Source organism: Chelonoidis abingdonii, chromosome 15 (genome assembly GCF_003597395.2).
Source record: "Chelonoidis abingdonii isolate Lonesome George chromosome 15, CheloAbing_2.0, whole genome shotgun sequence".
Classification (NCBI taxonomy): Eukaryota; Metazoa; Chordata; order Testudines; family Testudinidae; genus Chelonoidis; species Chelonoidis abingdonii.
Window position 1 is genome coordinate 22,301,362 of NC_133783.1, and position 16,032 is coordinate 22,317,393.

A 16,032-nucleotide genomic window follows, 5' to 3' on the forward strand; every position below is an offset into this window, starting at 1 on the left:
ACACACAGCCTCTGGCATGTAAGCTGCTCCTTAGATTGTGCAACCGATTGACACTAGCCAATATCTCTGGTCCCAGACACAACCCTTGGAACCTCAGTCTTGCAGTGTCCAGTTATGCCTGCTGGATGCTGCAAGCTTATATGAGTTTGTCAATTTAACAAAGAAATTGATATGTACCATGCTTGTTATCCCAAGGGGAGTTTCTGACACACTTCAGATCAAATAGACTGCTTCAGGTAGACTAAACAAACAGATTTATTAACTACAAAGATAAATTTTAAGTGCTTATAAGTCAAAACATAAACAGTCAGATTTGGTCAAATGAAAATAAAAGCAACATGCATTCTAAGCTGAACTTAACGCTTTCAGTGTCCTTACAAACTTAGATGCGTCTTACCACAGGCTGGCTGGCTCCTCTTCAGCCAGGCTCTTCCCTTTGATCAGCGCTTCAGTTGCTTGGTGTGATGTCTGTAGATGCAGGTGGAAGAGAGAGAGAGCATGGCAAATTTCTCTCCCTTTTATCATGCCCTTTCTTCCCCCTTGGCTTTGCCCCTCCCCCACCTTCAGAGTCAGGTGAGCATTACCTCATCGCAGTCTCAAACTGATCAAAGGAATGGGGGATGACTCACTCAGTCCAACAGATCCTTTTGTTGCTGCCTAGGCCAGCGTCCTTTGTTCCTGTGAGGCTGGGTTTGTCCCATATCTGCCCTGATGAGGTGTGAACTGCCTCTTTGCTCTTGGAGAGTTTTTTCCTGGGCTTGCTTTAAGCTATGAGGATACGTTTTCAGCCTCATAACTATATACATGAAATTATAACCTATATCATTACTGTAACAACAATGTTCAGTGCATTGTGAGCCTTCCGAAGACACACGACATGACAAACTTTGCATTGACTACCACAAAATCATATTATAAGGATGAATATGGGGGTGCAGGGTGTTCCCTCGAGGCACAATGTGTTACAAATATATCTTAGTTATGCCATATTCATATAATACCTCTATGAAGAATATGGGCTGTAGGGTCACAGAGGGTTTGTGCACATCCCCTCTTCATGGGTGTGGGGGGAGCAATCAGCAAAATCTTCTGTCCACTGATGTTCCACAATGGTTTGTCTAGTCTCAGTAGGCCTTTTGTTGGGCAGATGATGACACCTCTTGTGGTAAACTAGTATTTCATGCTTGGTAATGCTTCTCTCCTGACTGAGTGGGATGGGAGGTTTCTAGTTTCATAGCAAACACTTTTATAGTTACAAAGCAAACACTTAAATATTACCTTATAACAGGGATGGCCAAACTGGCTTATGAACTACATGTGGTTCTTTTACCATTAAAGTGTGGTTCACAGAGCCTCCCACTCCTCCACTGTTCTCCATCTACCAGACTGTGTAGGGGAACTCGGGACTTCTGCTTTGTAGTGAGGTAGGGGTTTCTTCCCAATGGGAAGGAGGGTCTTGGGGCTTCAGCACAAGTGGGGCTAAAGTCCTGTGCTCTGTCAGGTGCTTCCTGCAGAGCCGAAGCCCTGAGTCCTGGCAAGTGTGCCTCGGCTCTTGAACTTCTGAAGATTGTCATATGCAGCTTGGAGGATCAGTAAGTTTGGCCACCTCGTCTTATTATATATTATAAGTGAGAGTAATGCATGCAACAACTCACGAGCATTTCATAAAGTCCAAACGTTCTTATCAACTTAACATCTATTTTAACAATGCTAGCACACAGGTGTGCCAGACTGATTTCCAGTTACTCATTTGTCAGGGTTCGGTGACTTCTTGGAATGAGCAGGCATCTAGTCTGCCAGTGTCACAAACATTACTTTTGTCTTGTGTGGGTATCAGAGCAGCTTACTGAATAGTACTAATAGTGGATCTTGCTAAAGTTGGTTTGGTTTTTGTTTTTTAACTTAAAAGAAAAAGTGGTGCTAATGATGTTTTATGGGTTGGTCTGGTGGCCTGGTAAGCTATCGTCTACATAAATACATGAGGTTTTTTACCTTCCCTCTTGAACAGGATGGCTGCGCGCTTACTATGAGGGTGGAGGCAAAAACACCTTATGTTGCTCGAAAGAAAAACCCTCTTCTACTTTACTGACATGGCTCAGTGTTAACACCCAAGGGAGGTATGTTTAACTCTGTTCATCTGGAAGTTGGCTCAAAAGTGAGCACTTTCCAGAATGGTTGGAAAAGAGTACAGCAGCTTAGAGTACCGGTCATCATGAAGACAACTCGAATAGAATGTTGTCCATATTTTATGTATCTAAAGCATCACAAGAGTACATGGGGAAAATTTGGCCTGAATCAACATGCCATTTTAGGATTTTAGATACCAAGGTCGTAAAACAGATCATTGTTTGTTTGTTTTTTTTTAAGATTCTGAAGATCCCCAGACATTGCTGTTTTCTGCAACTTGCCCACATTGGGTATATGATGTGGCTAAGAAATACATGAAATCCAGATATGAACAGGTTGACCTCATCGGGAAGAGGACTCAGAAAGCTGCTGTGACGGTAGAAGTAAGTAACTTGGCTAGTGTGGCATATTTTTAGTTCCTTTTTCTGTTTTTCCATGTTACGTATACTTTATTATGGTATGAATTTGAAAATACATCACAAATATATCTTTCTTATTGATGTAACTTGGAAATATAGTTTGAAATGTAATACTCTTTTGGTACAGAACTTGTTACAGCTACTCAAACTATTTTTTGTAAATGTGGAATGTCTATATTTTCTCCTGAAATAGCTGGTGATCTTACTCATGACTAAAGCAAAGTTAGTTACTGAATACCATTCTCTGTTGTTAACCTTGGCTATTTCTGGTCTTAGCATGTACCTTTGCTTTTAACCTTCCCCTTTGAAGCAGTAGGCTTATTAAATTAGAAATCACCTAGTCTTCTGGCTGGAAGTATCTGCTTTCACAATGCCACTTCAAACACTGCAAGGTGTGCCACCCTATTGAAGACACTCTTTGATATGTATTCAGTTACCACAGTGCTGGACACAGTATAAGCACTTAAATATTAAAAACAAACTAGTTAAATTGTTCTTTACTTGACGAAGTAGACACTTTCATTTAAATAGTTTACCCTAAAACTTATTTTTGACTGGTCAGTACGGCACAATATGGTTTCTTCAGTAGGACTGAAAAACGCCAAAATCCATTGTCACAAAGAATTGACTTTAATTAAACCATTATCTTCAAAATATGGATTGTTTTTATGTAACTTTCCATAAAGCTCTAGTAAATATCTATATCTATATAAAAAAAATAAAATATGGGCAGAGGAGTAGAATTATGTATACCTGACTCTGCTTTGTGGAAGATCAGCTCATTGTTGGTTTCTCTCTGTGGGGAAACTTGTTCGGAACATATCTAATTTTTCATCCTATGATCACACCCTTTTATTCCGTTTTTTTCTAATCATACTGGGCAAAAAAGATCCATGCATTTGATTGCTTTGACATATTTTAATAGTATGTCTAATCTAATTCTGTGTAATCTGAACACATTCCTCAAAGGATAACATGTTTGTACTTATATTGGAGTCTACATTTTCAAATAAATACTAAATATTTTTAAAACTTGACTTTTATTTAAGGTTTTTTTTTATGCCAGCTAAATGGTAGAATATTTCTTCAACAGCATTTGGCTATAGAGTGTCACTGGTCTCAAAAAGCAGCAGTTATTGGAGATGTCATTCAGGTTTACAGTGGCAGTCATGGACGGACCATAGTCTTTTGTGAGACCAAAAAGGAAGCAAATGAACTGGCCCTGAATACTTCTATTAAACAGGTATGCCGTCTTAGTTATTTTGCAAGGCAGTATGTTGTTTATCAACATGGGGCTGGCATCAGACCCATGCTTACTAAATCTGCAAGAGCGTAACGTTCTTTCTATGGGTACAAGGCAAAATTGGGCAGGAGGTAACTGAACTATCATGTGGTTTCAGAATTTTGATATAACTACCAAGATCAGCCAAGATTCTACAGCCGGGGTGGGCAAACTATGGCCCCGTGGGTCAGGGGCTGCACCAGCGACTTGGCCATGCTCTGGCGCTCCAGCTGGGGTGCTGGGTTGGAGGCTGCCCCACCCTGCTCCAGCCAGGGGGCTGGGTTGGAGGCACTCCAATGGGAGCTGCAGGGGTGGTGCTGTGAGCAGAGCCACCTGGCCACGCCTCCACATAGGAGCTGGAGAAGGGATATGTCACTGTTTCTGGGAGCCAGTTGAAGTAAGCGCCGCTTGGAGCCTATACCCCTGAGCCTCTTCTCACACCCCTGCCCCAGCCCTGATCCCCCTCTTGCTCTCCAAACCCTTGATCCCAGCCTGGAGCACCCTCCTACACACCAAACTCCTCATCTGCAGCCCCACCCCAGAGCCCGCACCCCAACCCCAATTTTATGATCTTTCATGACCCGCCATACAATTTCTAGTCCCCGGCCAAAAATTTAACCCATCCCTGGTCTACAGCATTGTAGTCTTAAATGTTGGATTCCCCTATGGTGCTGAAGAGTCTTTCTTAGAGGTTACTGTACGGGTTGCCAGCATCCACAGCTGAGCTCCTCATGCTCCAAAGTGACACTATAAAGGGAAGAATTGTCCTGCCCCTCCTTTGGTTCTTCCTTAACTTCTGTGGTCAGAGCATTTGTGTTCCTTGTCAACAAAAACTTTTGTACCTTGTGGCACTCCTTTTTGTCACCTGATGCTTAAAATTTTTATTTGACTTTGTTGTATTTTAAATAAAAAATTTTTGTTCTTAATCCTTTTTTTTTTTTTTTTTTTTTTTTTTTTTTTTTTTTTTTGTCCCCTTCCAATCAGGAGGGCATCCATGCCCCACCTGGTGCTGAGGGAGCATATGTCAGGGTTCCCAGATTTTAAAACTTGCTCGGGTTGCAGAAAGCTTGTGCTTGTCAGTGACCTTTATTTGTGCAGTCTCAAGTGCTTAGGTGAGAGTCACATTAGAGATAAGTGCTCTGTTCATTGTGGTTTCAAGATCAGGACAAAGAAGCTAATGGATGGACATCTCCATTACATTGTGAAGGTGGCTGGCCTTAGACCAGTATTGGAACCTTATTGATCATCAAGTGAAGTTCTTCTACTCTCTCTTGCAGTGCTTCCTTGGTTTGTCCTACAGACAGGAGCCCTAGGATATACCTGTCTGCGGTGCTGTTGTCTTCGAGGCCCAAGACTTCCTGGTCTCAGAAATAGAAGAAGTAGTTGGCGTCAGGCTATTCAAAGTCCGGTACATGGGACTTCTCTGCAGACGGATGCTTTGGTACCAATGGTGGAGTGTGCCCTTTGGCTCCCTACTGCCCGATACTGGCTAATACAGAGAGACTTGAGTCATCAGCTCTGGTGCCCTCCCAGAGACCATCGAGACTGGCTCCCTTGGTTGCAACAGAGCAGTTGTTCCTGGTCGCAGTGGGACAGCAGCCTATGTCCGTACTGACTAAACCAGAGGTTAATGTCACGTCATAGGCACCAACTTCCGCTGTTCCCAGTGGGTGCTCGGCACTCCCTGGCCACGCCATCGCCCTGCCCTCATCCCACCCCCTTTCCCCAAGTCCCCTCCCCTGCCCCGCCTTTCCTCCGCCTCCTCCCCTGAGCGCACTGCGTCCCCACTCCTCCCCACTTCCTCCTGGAAAGTCCTAAGCAGGAAGCGCTGGGAGGTAGGCAGCTTGGCTGCCAGTGGGTGCAGAGCACCCACTAATTTTTCCCTGTGGGTGCTCCAGCCTCAGAGCACCCACGGAGTCGGAGCCTATGTGCCACAGCCAGGGACTTATTATGCCTGTCAGTACTATAGTCACTGTTGCTTCAGGGCAAAGTTCCCTGTCGAGGACTAGTGCAGTTGTCAAGACCCTTTGTACTAGAATGCTCTGTTTTGGCTCTTTGCTTCTGGTTTGGTGCCAGATCCTCCACACTGCATATTACCAGCGGCTAGGAAGCCATCCATGCTTCACTTGATTCCATGCCCCTGATGCAAATATAAATTGAGGTCACAGAAGACTCTTCCTGGTATCATGCCACGCTGCCTTTTGGAATTCCCAGATTCTTCATCAAGCTTTGAGGTAGGCTTTCTGGGTATTGACAGAGAGTTCAGATCTTTCCTCCTGAACTCATACCTGCACTCACTGGCATGGGTTCAAGAAGACTTCAACCACAGATTGGGACATTTGGGCCAGTCATGACTAGGCCCTGGTGCTTCCAGTATCTAGATTACACACACACACACACCCTTCTCTTACTGGTACTGAGACTCCCGACATGGTTGGTAGTGATAAGCCTTTGTATGTTCAAGCTCAGGACTTGCCTCACCTTGCTCCAGAGCTGGAGCCTGCCCCAGTACTACAGGATCAACCTTGGAGCAATCTCCATTGCCTCCCCTTTAGGCACCCTCCTCCTCATCTGAAAAGACTCTGATACCAGAGGCATCATCCCTGCTGTGACTTTGACATCAGGAGCTTCCCAGGAGAGAAGCAGCTTCCCTGGGCATCCAAGCTGAGCTAGTGGAAGAGAATACATATGAGCGGATCAACAGTCTCTATTAACTGTAGCAGGAAAGGCAGCCCTGCCAGTCAGTGAAGCCATTTTACAGGCAGCTGAAACCTTCTGGCAAATCCATTTCTCCATTCCAGTTGTGGCCAAACAAATGGAACCGTAAATGCCAGGTTTCATCCCAGCAGTTTGAATGGTTTTATTTACATCCCACATGTGGCTCTTTAGTTGTGACCATGATGAATGAGAGGGGCCAGTAGAGCTGGGCTAAGGCTACACCTCATACCCCACGCCCCGAAAACACAGGTGCCAAAAAGCTCATCCTTTTTGGTAGGAAAAACTTATCCTATGGCAAGTGTGCAACTCTGTTGCCAGTTACCCTGCTGTTTGTCTCATTCCTGTTAATTTTCCTTCATTAGCATCTGACTAGTATGCTAATAGACTTATATTGTAAGATATACAGTGGTAACCTAGGGAGATAGGTGTCTCCCATCTCCTGTCTGAAGGAGTCTGTCTCCACTGGATGACCTGCCTTTAACTACAAGGCTTTATACCAGAGGTGGGCAAACTACAGCCCATGGAAGCTAGTCCCCAGCCCCTCCCCCACCTCACCTCACTACCAGCACTCTGGCCCACTGCTCCTGCCGAGCAACATGGGCGGCGTGGCTGGCTACAGCGGGGCTGGAAGCTTTTGCTGCTCTGAGCAGCATGGTATGGGGGTGGGAGGTTGGATAAGGGATAGGGAGTCCCCAGGGGCAGTAAGAGAGCAGGGAATGGTTGGATGGGGCACAGGTTGGGGGGGGGGGCAATCGGGACTAGCTTCCATGGGCTGTAGTTTGCCCACCTCTGGTATAAAGCCTTGTAGTTAAAGGCAGGTCATCCAGTGGAGACAGACTCCTTCAGACAGGAGATGGGAGACACCTATCTCCCTAGGTTACTCAGCACGGAACTGTCGACCGGCAGTTCTGCAGGGGTGGGATCCTGGGGGGGCAGTTGGGGCGGGGGTCCCAGGAGGGGGCAGTCAGGGGACAAGGAGTGGGGGCGTCGGATGGGTCGGGGGTTCTGAGGGGAGCAGTCGGGGGGCGGGAAGTGGGAGGAGGTGGATGGGGGCAGGAGCCAGGCTGTCTGGGGAGGCACAGCATTCCCTACTCTGCCCTCCATACAGTTTTGCAATGCTGATGTGACCCTTGGGCCAAAAAGTTTGCCCACCCCTGCCTTATACACATAATTTCCAGTGTATATGTGCATATGTCTTTACATATTATCTGTGCGTACATTTTTCAAAGATTATGATGACCAGTGTGTCACAGACTTATGTGACAGTCCTTGGTGAACTAGAATGTAAATACCAGACCCAGGGGTCCTTCTAACCCTTATGTATCCCTGTACCCTCTCCCAGCTGGCATCAAGAGGTCCTTGAGTCAGTGGGTACATCTGGTGACTATTTGCGTGATCCAGCCTCTCATAGACAGAGTGAGTGAAATTAGTCTTACCATCACAACCAGATTTCTGAAAGGTCTAGATAGATAGTTAGGTTCCTGGCAAGTAGAAACACCTTCTTGAGATTACAATTTAGCATTATCTGCTCTGTTGGACACTCCTTTTGCACCTTTAGCGTTGTGCACACTTCTACACATGGTAGGTAGTTTTCTTAGTAGCCATTGTTTCTACTAGGAGAGTGCATTGGTCACTGATCTGCCATACACACCTACAAGGACAATGTTCAACTTAGACCACATCTAAATTTCTCTTGCAAGTAGTATCTAATTTCTATCTGAATTGACTGTATAGCTGCCAGTTTTCTTCCCAAAGCCACAAGGAGTGAAGACTTCACCCACCTGGATGTTCATTGAGATCTGGCTTTTTGCTTGGAATAGACGAAGCCCTTTTGAGTTCCTTATGCAGTGTATGAAAGTTCAATCAGTCACTGTTCAGACTCTTACGCTGTTAGAGGGAGCCTCCTGATGAACTCATGGCATGCTCAGCCAGAGCACATTTTGGCCTCGGCAGCACTTGTGGCACATATTCTGGTTATAGTCATATGTAGGGTGGCAAAGTGGTCTTCTGTTCATATATTCACCAGATATTATGTGTTGTCTGCCACATTGATTGAAGATACAACTGTAGGGACGGTGATCCTGCAGTCAAGTCATCCGAGCTCCACTGCCTGGGATAACACTTGGGAGTCACCTACAGTGTAATAGACATATGCAAGTACTTGAACTAAAAACAGTTACCTTGTAAATGTTGTTTGAGATGTTGCATATATTCATTATACAACCCACCCCTCTTCCCTGCACTGGATTCTACCAATGGCTTCCAGTGTGAAGAAGCTGAAAGAGGAGTTCTGCAGGTTATGCTCTGAAGTCAGAGTATGAGGAACCTGGCAGTGGATGGGGTGCCACTATGCATACCAGTAAGGAAAATTCTGACACCGGTGCACAGGCCATGCACATACGCACATCTGCAACACATTTTGAAGAAGATGAATAATCTCTTTTGTGACAACAATGAAGGTTCTGATATATCTTTTGGAAGGTGATTGTAGTCATAGGAGTTACTCTGACAGCAGTTCATAGTGTGGTTAACGTACTATGACACTAGCACAGTGACTGGCTGGGATGCACCTCTTGTAAGAAGTGTCAGTTACTAGGGGTTGCTTCTGTTTTGTTACTTTAGTTATTAATTACTAGGGTTTTATTACATTCATTATTAACTGTTTTATGAGGAATTTGAAATAAACTTAATTTAAATCTGTACTGGGGCATGAAAAAAGGGAGGTTCTCAGACTTTCTAGAGTCACAGAATCGAGGTCTTCAGTTCTTATTTCTAAGTCTGCAGAGAAATGAATATAGTTGATTTTAGTGCTGATACTAGCATTTGAGATAGTGGTGCTTCAGCAAATCACCTTGACATTAGTGATGAGTGCTTGTATTGCAGTAAATCCCTTGGTGGTGAATATCATCCTAGTACAACTCCAATCTGCATGGTATTGATTTTAATAATTGATTCAATTGGATCCATTACAGCATGAATAGAAAGTAGTATGGCATTCTATTTTGGGGGGGGAACTGAGACGCTTTTACCTGCCACGACTGTGTTCAGGAGTGTTTTTCTCCTGCACTATTAGATGACCTCACTAACAGCTAAACCTGAGCATGGAGCCTTTTCCTGCATTCTGTTAGTGATATCACCTGTTGCATGGGAAATGCAGAACTCTGATCTTGGCAGGTAGAAGAAAAAATATTTTCAGCTGTTTTTGTTTTAGTATCTTAATATATCAGCTTGCTGGGGGAATACATACCCATACCCTCTACAAAGCAGCATCAATCTGAAATGTAATCATTTTAAAAGAATTTAGCTCCTATAGTGGCCCCTGAGTCCTTATCCAATTTGTGGTTTATAATCTTTCTCTGTTCCTGTATGGAAGACAACAAAAAGAAAAACTGAGGCTACGTCTACACTTAAAAACACGGAAGCAGCACAGCATTGGGGCTGTGTCACTGTAGTGCTGCAGTGTAGATACTTACTACAGTGATGAGAGGGTTCTTCGGTCAATGTAGTAAATCTGTCCCCCCTAAGAGGTGGTAGCTAGTTTGGTGGAAAAATTCTTCCATTGACCTAGTGCTGTCTATGTGGGGACTTAGCTGACTGTTGCTCAGCAGTGTGGATTTTTCACACCCCTGCGTGATGTAGCTGGATCAGTGTAACCTTCTGGTGTAGACCAGCCCTGACTATGCATAAAATGCTTTCAAGTGCACAAAATAAAGAAACAATATTCTCTAATCTTTCAGTTATGTTAATTTTGGGTGTTTGTAATAATAGGTAAAGAAACTTTCAGGCAGATGTGTGGGTGTCTAAAAGATTATTTTTAAACTCCTTTTTTTTAGTCATTTTTAAAAAATCATTTTTATCCTTTAAGAATTACTGGTACTTTTGCCCTTGCTTCTTTTGACGGGAGCATAGGCTGAGTATCTTTCTAACAAAAGGCAGCTAAATGACATTGATGATATAGTGGCACAATAGTGTGACTAGAACTGCATTAGAGGTAGCTTTTATGTTTTATTTTGGGACGTCAACAAAGCCTGTTGGATAGAGCACTGGATGGGAAGCTGGGACAGGGTTATAGATCTAGCTCTGACACTGACTCTGTGTGGCTGTGGCAAGATACCTGTTGCTTCCATATCCTAATCTGTAAAATGGGAATAATGCTTTCCTACTTCTTTGTAAAGCAGTTTGGGCTATAAGGGTAAAAAGCACTGTATAAAAAGCTAAGTATTGACATAATTTTTTGCCATGTAAACTAAAATATTTCAGTTTTTCAGGATCCTTCCTGTAGCGTAGTGCCTTTTATACACTGTCATCATAATCTTGTTTTACAGGATTGCCAGTCGCTGCATGGTGACATTCCTCAGAAACAAAGGGAGATAACATTGAAAGGTTTTAGAAATGGAGTGTTTAAAGTTCTGGTTGCAACTAATGTAGCTGCCCGTGGTTTAGATATCCCTGAAGTTGACCTGGTTGTACAAAGTTCACCACCGAAGGTAGGAGATGGGTATGTTGTATGTCTTTTGTAATATATACAGTAGTCCTCTATTTGTTTTCATGTGATTGATAACATAACATTTGAATAGTGGTATTCACTACACACACAGTTCTTATTATAGTTTTGCTGTAAGGAAGCTTATAGTAACCAGAGGTAGTCCTCTGATCAGAATACAACTTAGGATGCATCAGTTGTAGAGTCCATGGTACCTTTAGAGGTGTTTCCTTTTAAAATGCCTTCTGATGAGCTCTGGCAAGGCTCTAGTTCTGTTTGATGTATTAACTGATGAGCAAGTTGACTAAAATCCTGCCCTCCAAAGCAGTGTGTGGTGGTAAATTTGAAAAGAATTTGGAAAGGCAGTAGAATGGAATGGCTACCAAGAGCAACATAATTGGGTGGGAAGAAGAGCCCAATGGAGAGAGAGAACCCTGAATGAAGTTAAGCGAATACGGACAAGACCTAGGTTTATTCAGCGTAGCTGGGGACATGCTGACTTCTCATCCTGTACACTGTGGTAAGTGTGATGTATGGTATTTAGCTATACGTAGAGTTGCACAAGAACAAATTGAAACCTTTGCTTGAATTCCCTATGATGATAGAAGCATAGTGTCACATAGTTGTCCTAGGCTTGTAACTTAAGCTCTGAGCAATATTTAACCTAGGTTGATGGGTATTTTTTTACCTAGTTTGACTTTAAAAAAAAATTAATTAATTTCTCAGATACAATTTATTATAATATATCTCCAAACACTAATGTAATAGCTTCCATGAGCCTTTGTGAATTGACTAACTACAAAAGTAATAAAGGTATTTTTCTTGAAGGATGTAGAGTCGTATATTCATCGTTCTGGGCGCACAGGCCGAGCTGGACGGACTGGGATGTGTGTCTGTTTTTATCAGCGAAAGGAAGAAAGTCAGCTAAGACATGTGGAACAAAAAGCAGTACAGTATCATTTTAGTCATGTGCACTTTATGTATGTAGTGTGTTAGGATAGCTCATAAAATCCTGCAATCCATACACTATTTGATAATCAGATTGTTATGAAGCATACAGTGAGCACTACCCTCTAACTGAAGTTTAGCTGGTTTTGCCTTTTTCCTCTTACTGGATAATCACTTGTCACCCACCTACACCAAAATTTGATGATTTTAAACTCTATGGAATCATTGAATTGAATATCTAATACATTGTCATTTTGTTTACCTGGAACATCTGCAGGCATGGAGCCCCTTGGCTCCCTGTGGTCGCGGTTTGCCATTCCCAGCCAGTGGGAGCTGCGGGAAGTGGTGCGCCAGTTCCCGCAGCTCCTATTGGCTGGGAACGGCAAACCGCGGACACTGGGAGCTGAGGGGCTCCATGCCTGTAAATGCTCCAGGTAAACAGAATGTCCAGGCCTGCTAGCGGCTTACGCTAATGGGCCAGGAGCCAAAGTTTGCCAACCTCTGAAATATAGGGTCGGCTTATGAAAGGGTCATACAGTTTTTTGCTATTTTTACCTAACCATGTTGGGGGGTCAGCTTATAAATTAACAGGCTAATGAAAGAGTATATACGGTAAATGTTATGCTTTTGTTTCAAGTTTCACAAGACTCTGAGCACTTAGTTTATGACTACATTGCAAAAAAACATGTGTTCTTAATTCAGGTTATCTGGCCCAAATCAGCTAACTTGAGTTTAAATTGTAGTGAAAACACAACAACTTGGCTTTTAATTGAGGTAGCAGCTTGGGTTCAAGACAATATGAGAGCCTGGGGTTGAACTCAAGCTACCAACCCAAGTTAAATGCCAACCTGTTGTGTCTTCACTGAAATTTAAACCCAGGTTTGGCTAACCTAAGTTAGGTTATCTAAGTTAAGAATTGACTTTTTTTTTTCTTCTTCTTCAGTGCAGACATATCTGCTGAGTTAAGGGTGAAACTTCTTGACATAAAGGCTGTGTAACAGCATATACTTCACTAAAGTAAATTTTAAGTTTGACTTATTTTAATTTACAGTTTTGTTTAGAACTTCTGTTTTTGTTCATGGGGAATCTTTTCATGAGATTTCAAAATAGACAAAGTGAGTAGTTAGAGATGAAATAGGTGATTTTGATATCAAAATCAGTCTTTACTGACTGGTAAAGAAGCTTATATTTGTGTGTCCATGCAAGAAACACTTGGCATTGCTTTTAGTTCTTGCATACTGACAATGTGAGGTGATTACCTTCCTTAAACAGCTAACAACCTGTGATATGTAGTTAAGACAAACTTTTTTTTAAATAAAGCTAGAATATGGTGTGTGTTAACTATTCTATTTGCCCTTTTAAAAATAAAAACCCAGCTCTTGAACGCCATTTTTCCTTTAACCATGTTTAAGTAAAGAGAACATTTGATTAAATCACCCTAATAGCGATGGACTTGAGAATTTTTGTATGTCAGTGCCACTTGATGAAATTATGTTCAAGGGAGGGTGCCTGCTCAGTTTAGATTCAACAGAAACACACATTTTAAAAAGCTTCCAGGGGAAATAGTTTCCTTCTTTTCAGGGAACATCATTTCCCTGTAATCACGTTAACCAAACATTGCAGCATCCTTGAAAAATGAGTGAAATAGATTAAACTGATTGGGGAAAAAAAGTGAAATAGACTAGCCAATTTTCACGGATAAGCTGAGTGAAATGGGGAAAAAAAGCTGTAGAAATAGTGAAAAATAATTGCCAAAATGAGTATTTTAATCTAAATTGTTACTAGTACAGTAGAGCATCCTGTCTCTCTAAATATTAATTTTAACCCAACAGTGTCTCCTTAATTAGGTTCTAAGCATGTTTAGTCCAAGGAATTCACATAGGAAACTTAAGGCCAGGCTAACCTCCGTGTCAGAGTGCTTTGTAAAAAATGTGCACAATATATAGTTTTGTCAACTATTCAGTTGAAAAGGAAAAGGAAAATTAAGGGTAAATGCTTATTGAACTGAATTCCAGCATTAGTTGGCTATAATACAGTTCTGAACAGTCTGTAAACTTCCTGCTCTTCCATTTTCTCTTAATTGCAGGGAATTACATTTAAGCGTGTAGGTGTTCCTACTGCAACAGATATAATAAAGGCTTCCAGCAAAGATGCCATCAGGTATGTTCAGTGACCCTTGATCTTGTCATCACATCATTCTCATTTATAATAACTCTTTGGATTGTCTCTTGCCATACATTTGTCTGAGATGACCATGAAATAAATTGTTCATGGATATCAGTTGATCAAGTTTGGGTCTCTTGCAATTTCTCATCTATCCCATACCTCCCAGATTCCAGTGTCTAAATTTTGCCTTTTGCCAAGTAATGTTCTTGCTTTTAAATATTTAGGTGTTTGGATTCTGTTCCTCAAACTGCCATTGACTATTTCAAAGAGTCAGCTCAGGGGCTGATAGAGGAAAAGGGGGCAGTTGAAGCTCTGGCTGCAGCACTAGCCCATATTTCTGGGGCTACTTCCATTGAACAGCGTTCCTTGCTCAACTCAGATGTGGTAAGAATATTTAGTTTATTTTTGTTAAAATCTTGGATTTCAAATATCTGAATATGAGCATGTTTGGTGTAATTTACATGAAGCTACAGTCGAACTAGAAGAACTATAATTTAATGAACACATTTGGTGGTTATAGACAAGCTTGTTCTCCCATAATAAGACTGACTTCTGACACTGGCATGAACTGCTTGTAATTCCGCATTCATGGAATAGAAATAGCTGATTAGTACAGGTAGTTTACATATAGAGGAAGTTTGGGGTCCTTTGTCAGTAGAGACTGTAATTTCCTCTAAGGAAGGTGGAATTCTGAACACTCACATTATGTGTACAAGCCTTGTTCCAACCATTATTTAATGGTAACTATCTGACCCAATTACAATCCCTTTTCTAATTTTTTATTATGGAAAATACTTTGGTGAGAACTCTGAATCTAGATAGCTTAGATCTTCTAGATTCTTGTCATTGTCCTGGTTTTGAACTTGGTCATAGCATTGAAATTTCAGTGGTGGTGTTCCTCCTAGCCATGGATAAAGATCAAGTGTCTGCTGACTTACTAGATCAGCTGCATTAGATATTTTAATTGAGGTGTAGACTTGATTGCGGACACAGGGCTGCCATGAGGTGGCTTCATTCTTTCTTCATAGATCCCAGCATAGTTTCCTGTAACTTCTGCTGCAGAGATCTCATCTTACTACCTTCCTGTTTATTGGTGTTAAAAGGTCATGGAAGGGGGCCTGAGTGTAAGTGTTTTCAGCACACATGTGTGCTCTTTCTCACTCTGTCATCTAACCCAAGGGGTGCAGTTAGTGGGGTTTATATATATATATATATATATATAATGTGTGTGTGTGTGTGTGTGTGTGTGTGTGTGTATATATGTGTGTGTTATATATATATATATATAATATGTATGTATGTATAGTAGTAGTGATTAGGGCCTGGATGAAAGTTTAACCTCAATCCAGAGAAAACTGAGGTAATCAGAGGTTGGTTGGGGGAAGTAACCAGAGGTTATGGTGCAGATTATATTGACCTTTCTGAGTGATTAGCAAATAACACAAGTTCATTATGAAGGTCATCTTACGCTTCCAACTGCTATTACATGAGCCTACAATAGCAATGGCTGGGACCATCTGGGTCTAATTGGGAAGTTGATGCTTTTACTTGGATGCACATCTTACTACTGATGAGACTGCAGCACTGTGCTTTGTAGGGCTACACCTTAAACAACTCAAACTATGGCCTGGTCTACACTATGTGTTTAAATCGATTTAAAGAGCGTTAAATCGATTTAACGCTGTACCCGTCCAAACTACAACGCCCTTTATATCGATATCAAGGGCTCTTTAAATCGATTTCTGTACTCCTCCCCGACGAGAGGAGTAGCGCTAAATCCGATATTAACATATCGGATTACGGTTAGTGTGGACGGAAATCGATGTTATTGGCCTCCGGGCGGTATCCCACAGTGCACCACTGACCGCTCTGGACAGCAATCTGAACTC

At 42.3% G+C, this 16,032-nt stretch overlaps 1 protein-coding gene and 1 long non-coding RNA gene across 2 annotated transcripts in view; one reads left to right on the plus strand and one right to left on the minus strand.

Annotated features, from left to right (window-relative positions):
• The window catches only part of LOC116833610 (nucleolar RNA helicase 2-like), a 40,820-nt gene that overhangs the window by 15,467 nt on the left and 9,321 nt on the right, over nucleotides 1-16,032 (plus strand). The window contains exons 7-12 of the mRNA XM_032795228.2: nucleotides 2,368-2,510; nucleotides 3,640-3,789; nucleotides 10,872-11,033; nucleotides 11,858-11,977; nucleotides 14,064-14,137; nucleotides 14,368-14,527. Of these exons, the coding sequence (XP_032651119.2) occupies nucleotides 2,368-2,510; nucleotides 3,640-3,789; nucleotides 10,872-11,033; nucleotides 11,858-11,977; nucleotides 14,064-14,137; nucleotides 14,368-14,527 (809 nt within the window). The remainder of the gene's footprint in view (nucleotides 1-2,367; nucleotides 2,511-3,639; nucleotides 3,790-10,871; nucleotides 11,034-11,857; nucleotides 11,978-14,063; nucleotides 14,138-14,367; nucleotides 14,528-16,032) is intronic.
• Nucleotides 4,742-16,032, minus strand: part of LOC142047799 (uncharacterized) — a 163,020-nt gene continuing 151,729 nt past the window's right edge. Inside the window, exon 2 of the long non-coding RNA XR_012657057.1 lies at nucleotides 4,742-4,801. This is a non-coding gene — a long non-coding RNA (uncharacterized LOC142047799). The remainder of the gene's footprint in view (nucleotides 4,802-16,032) is intronic.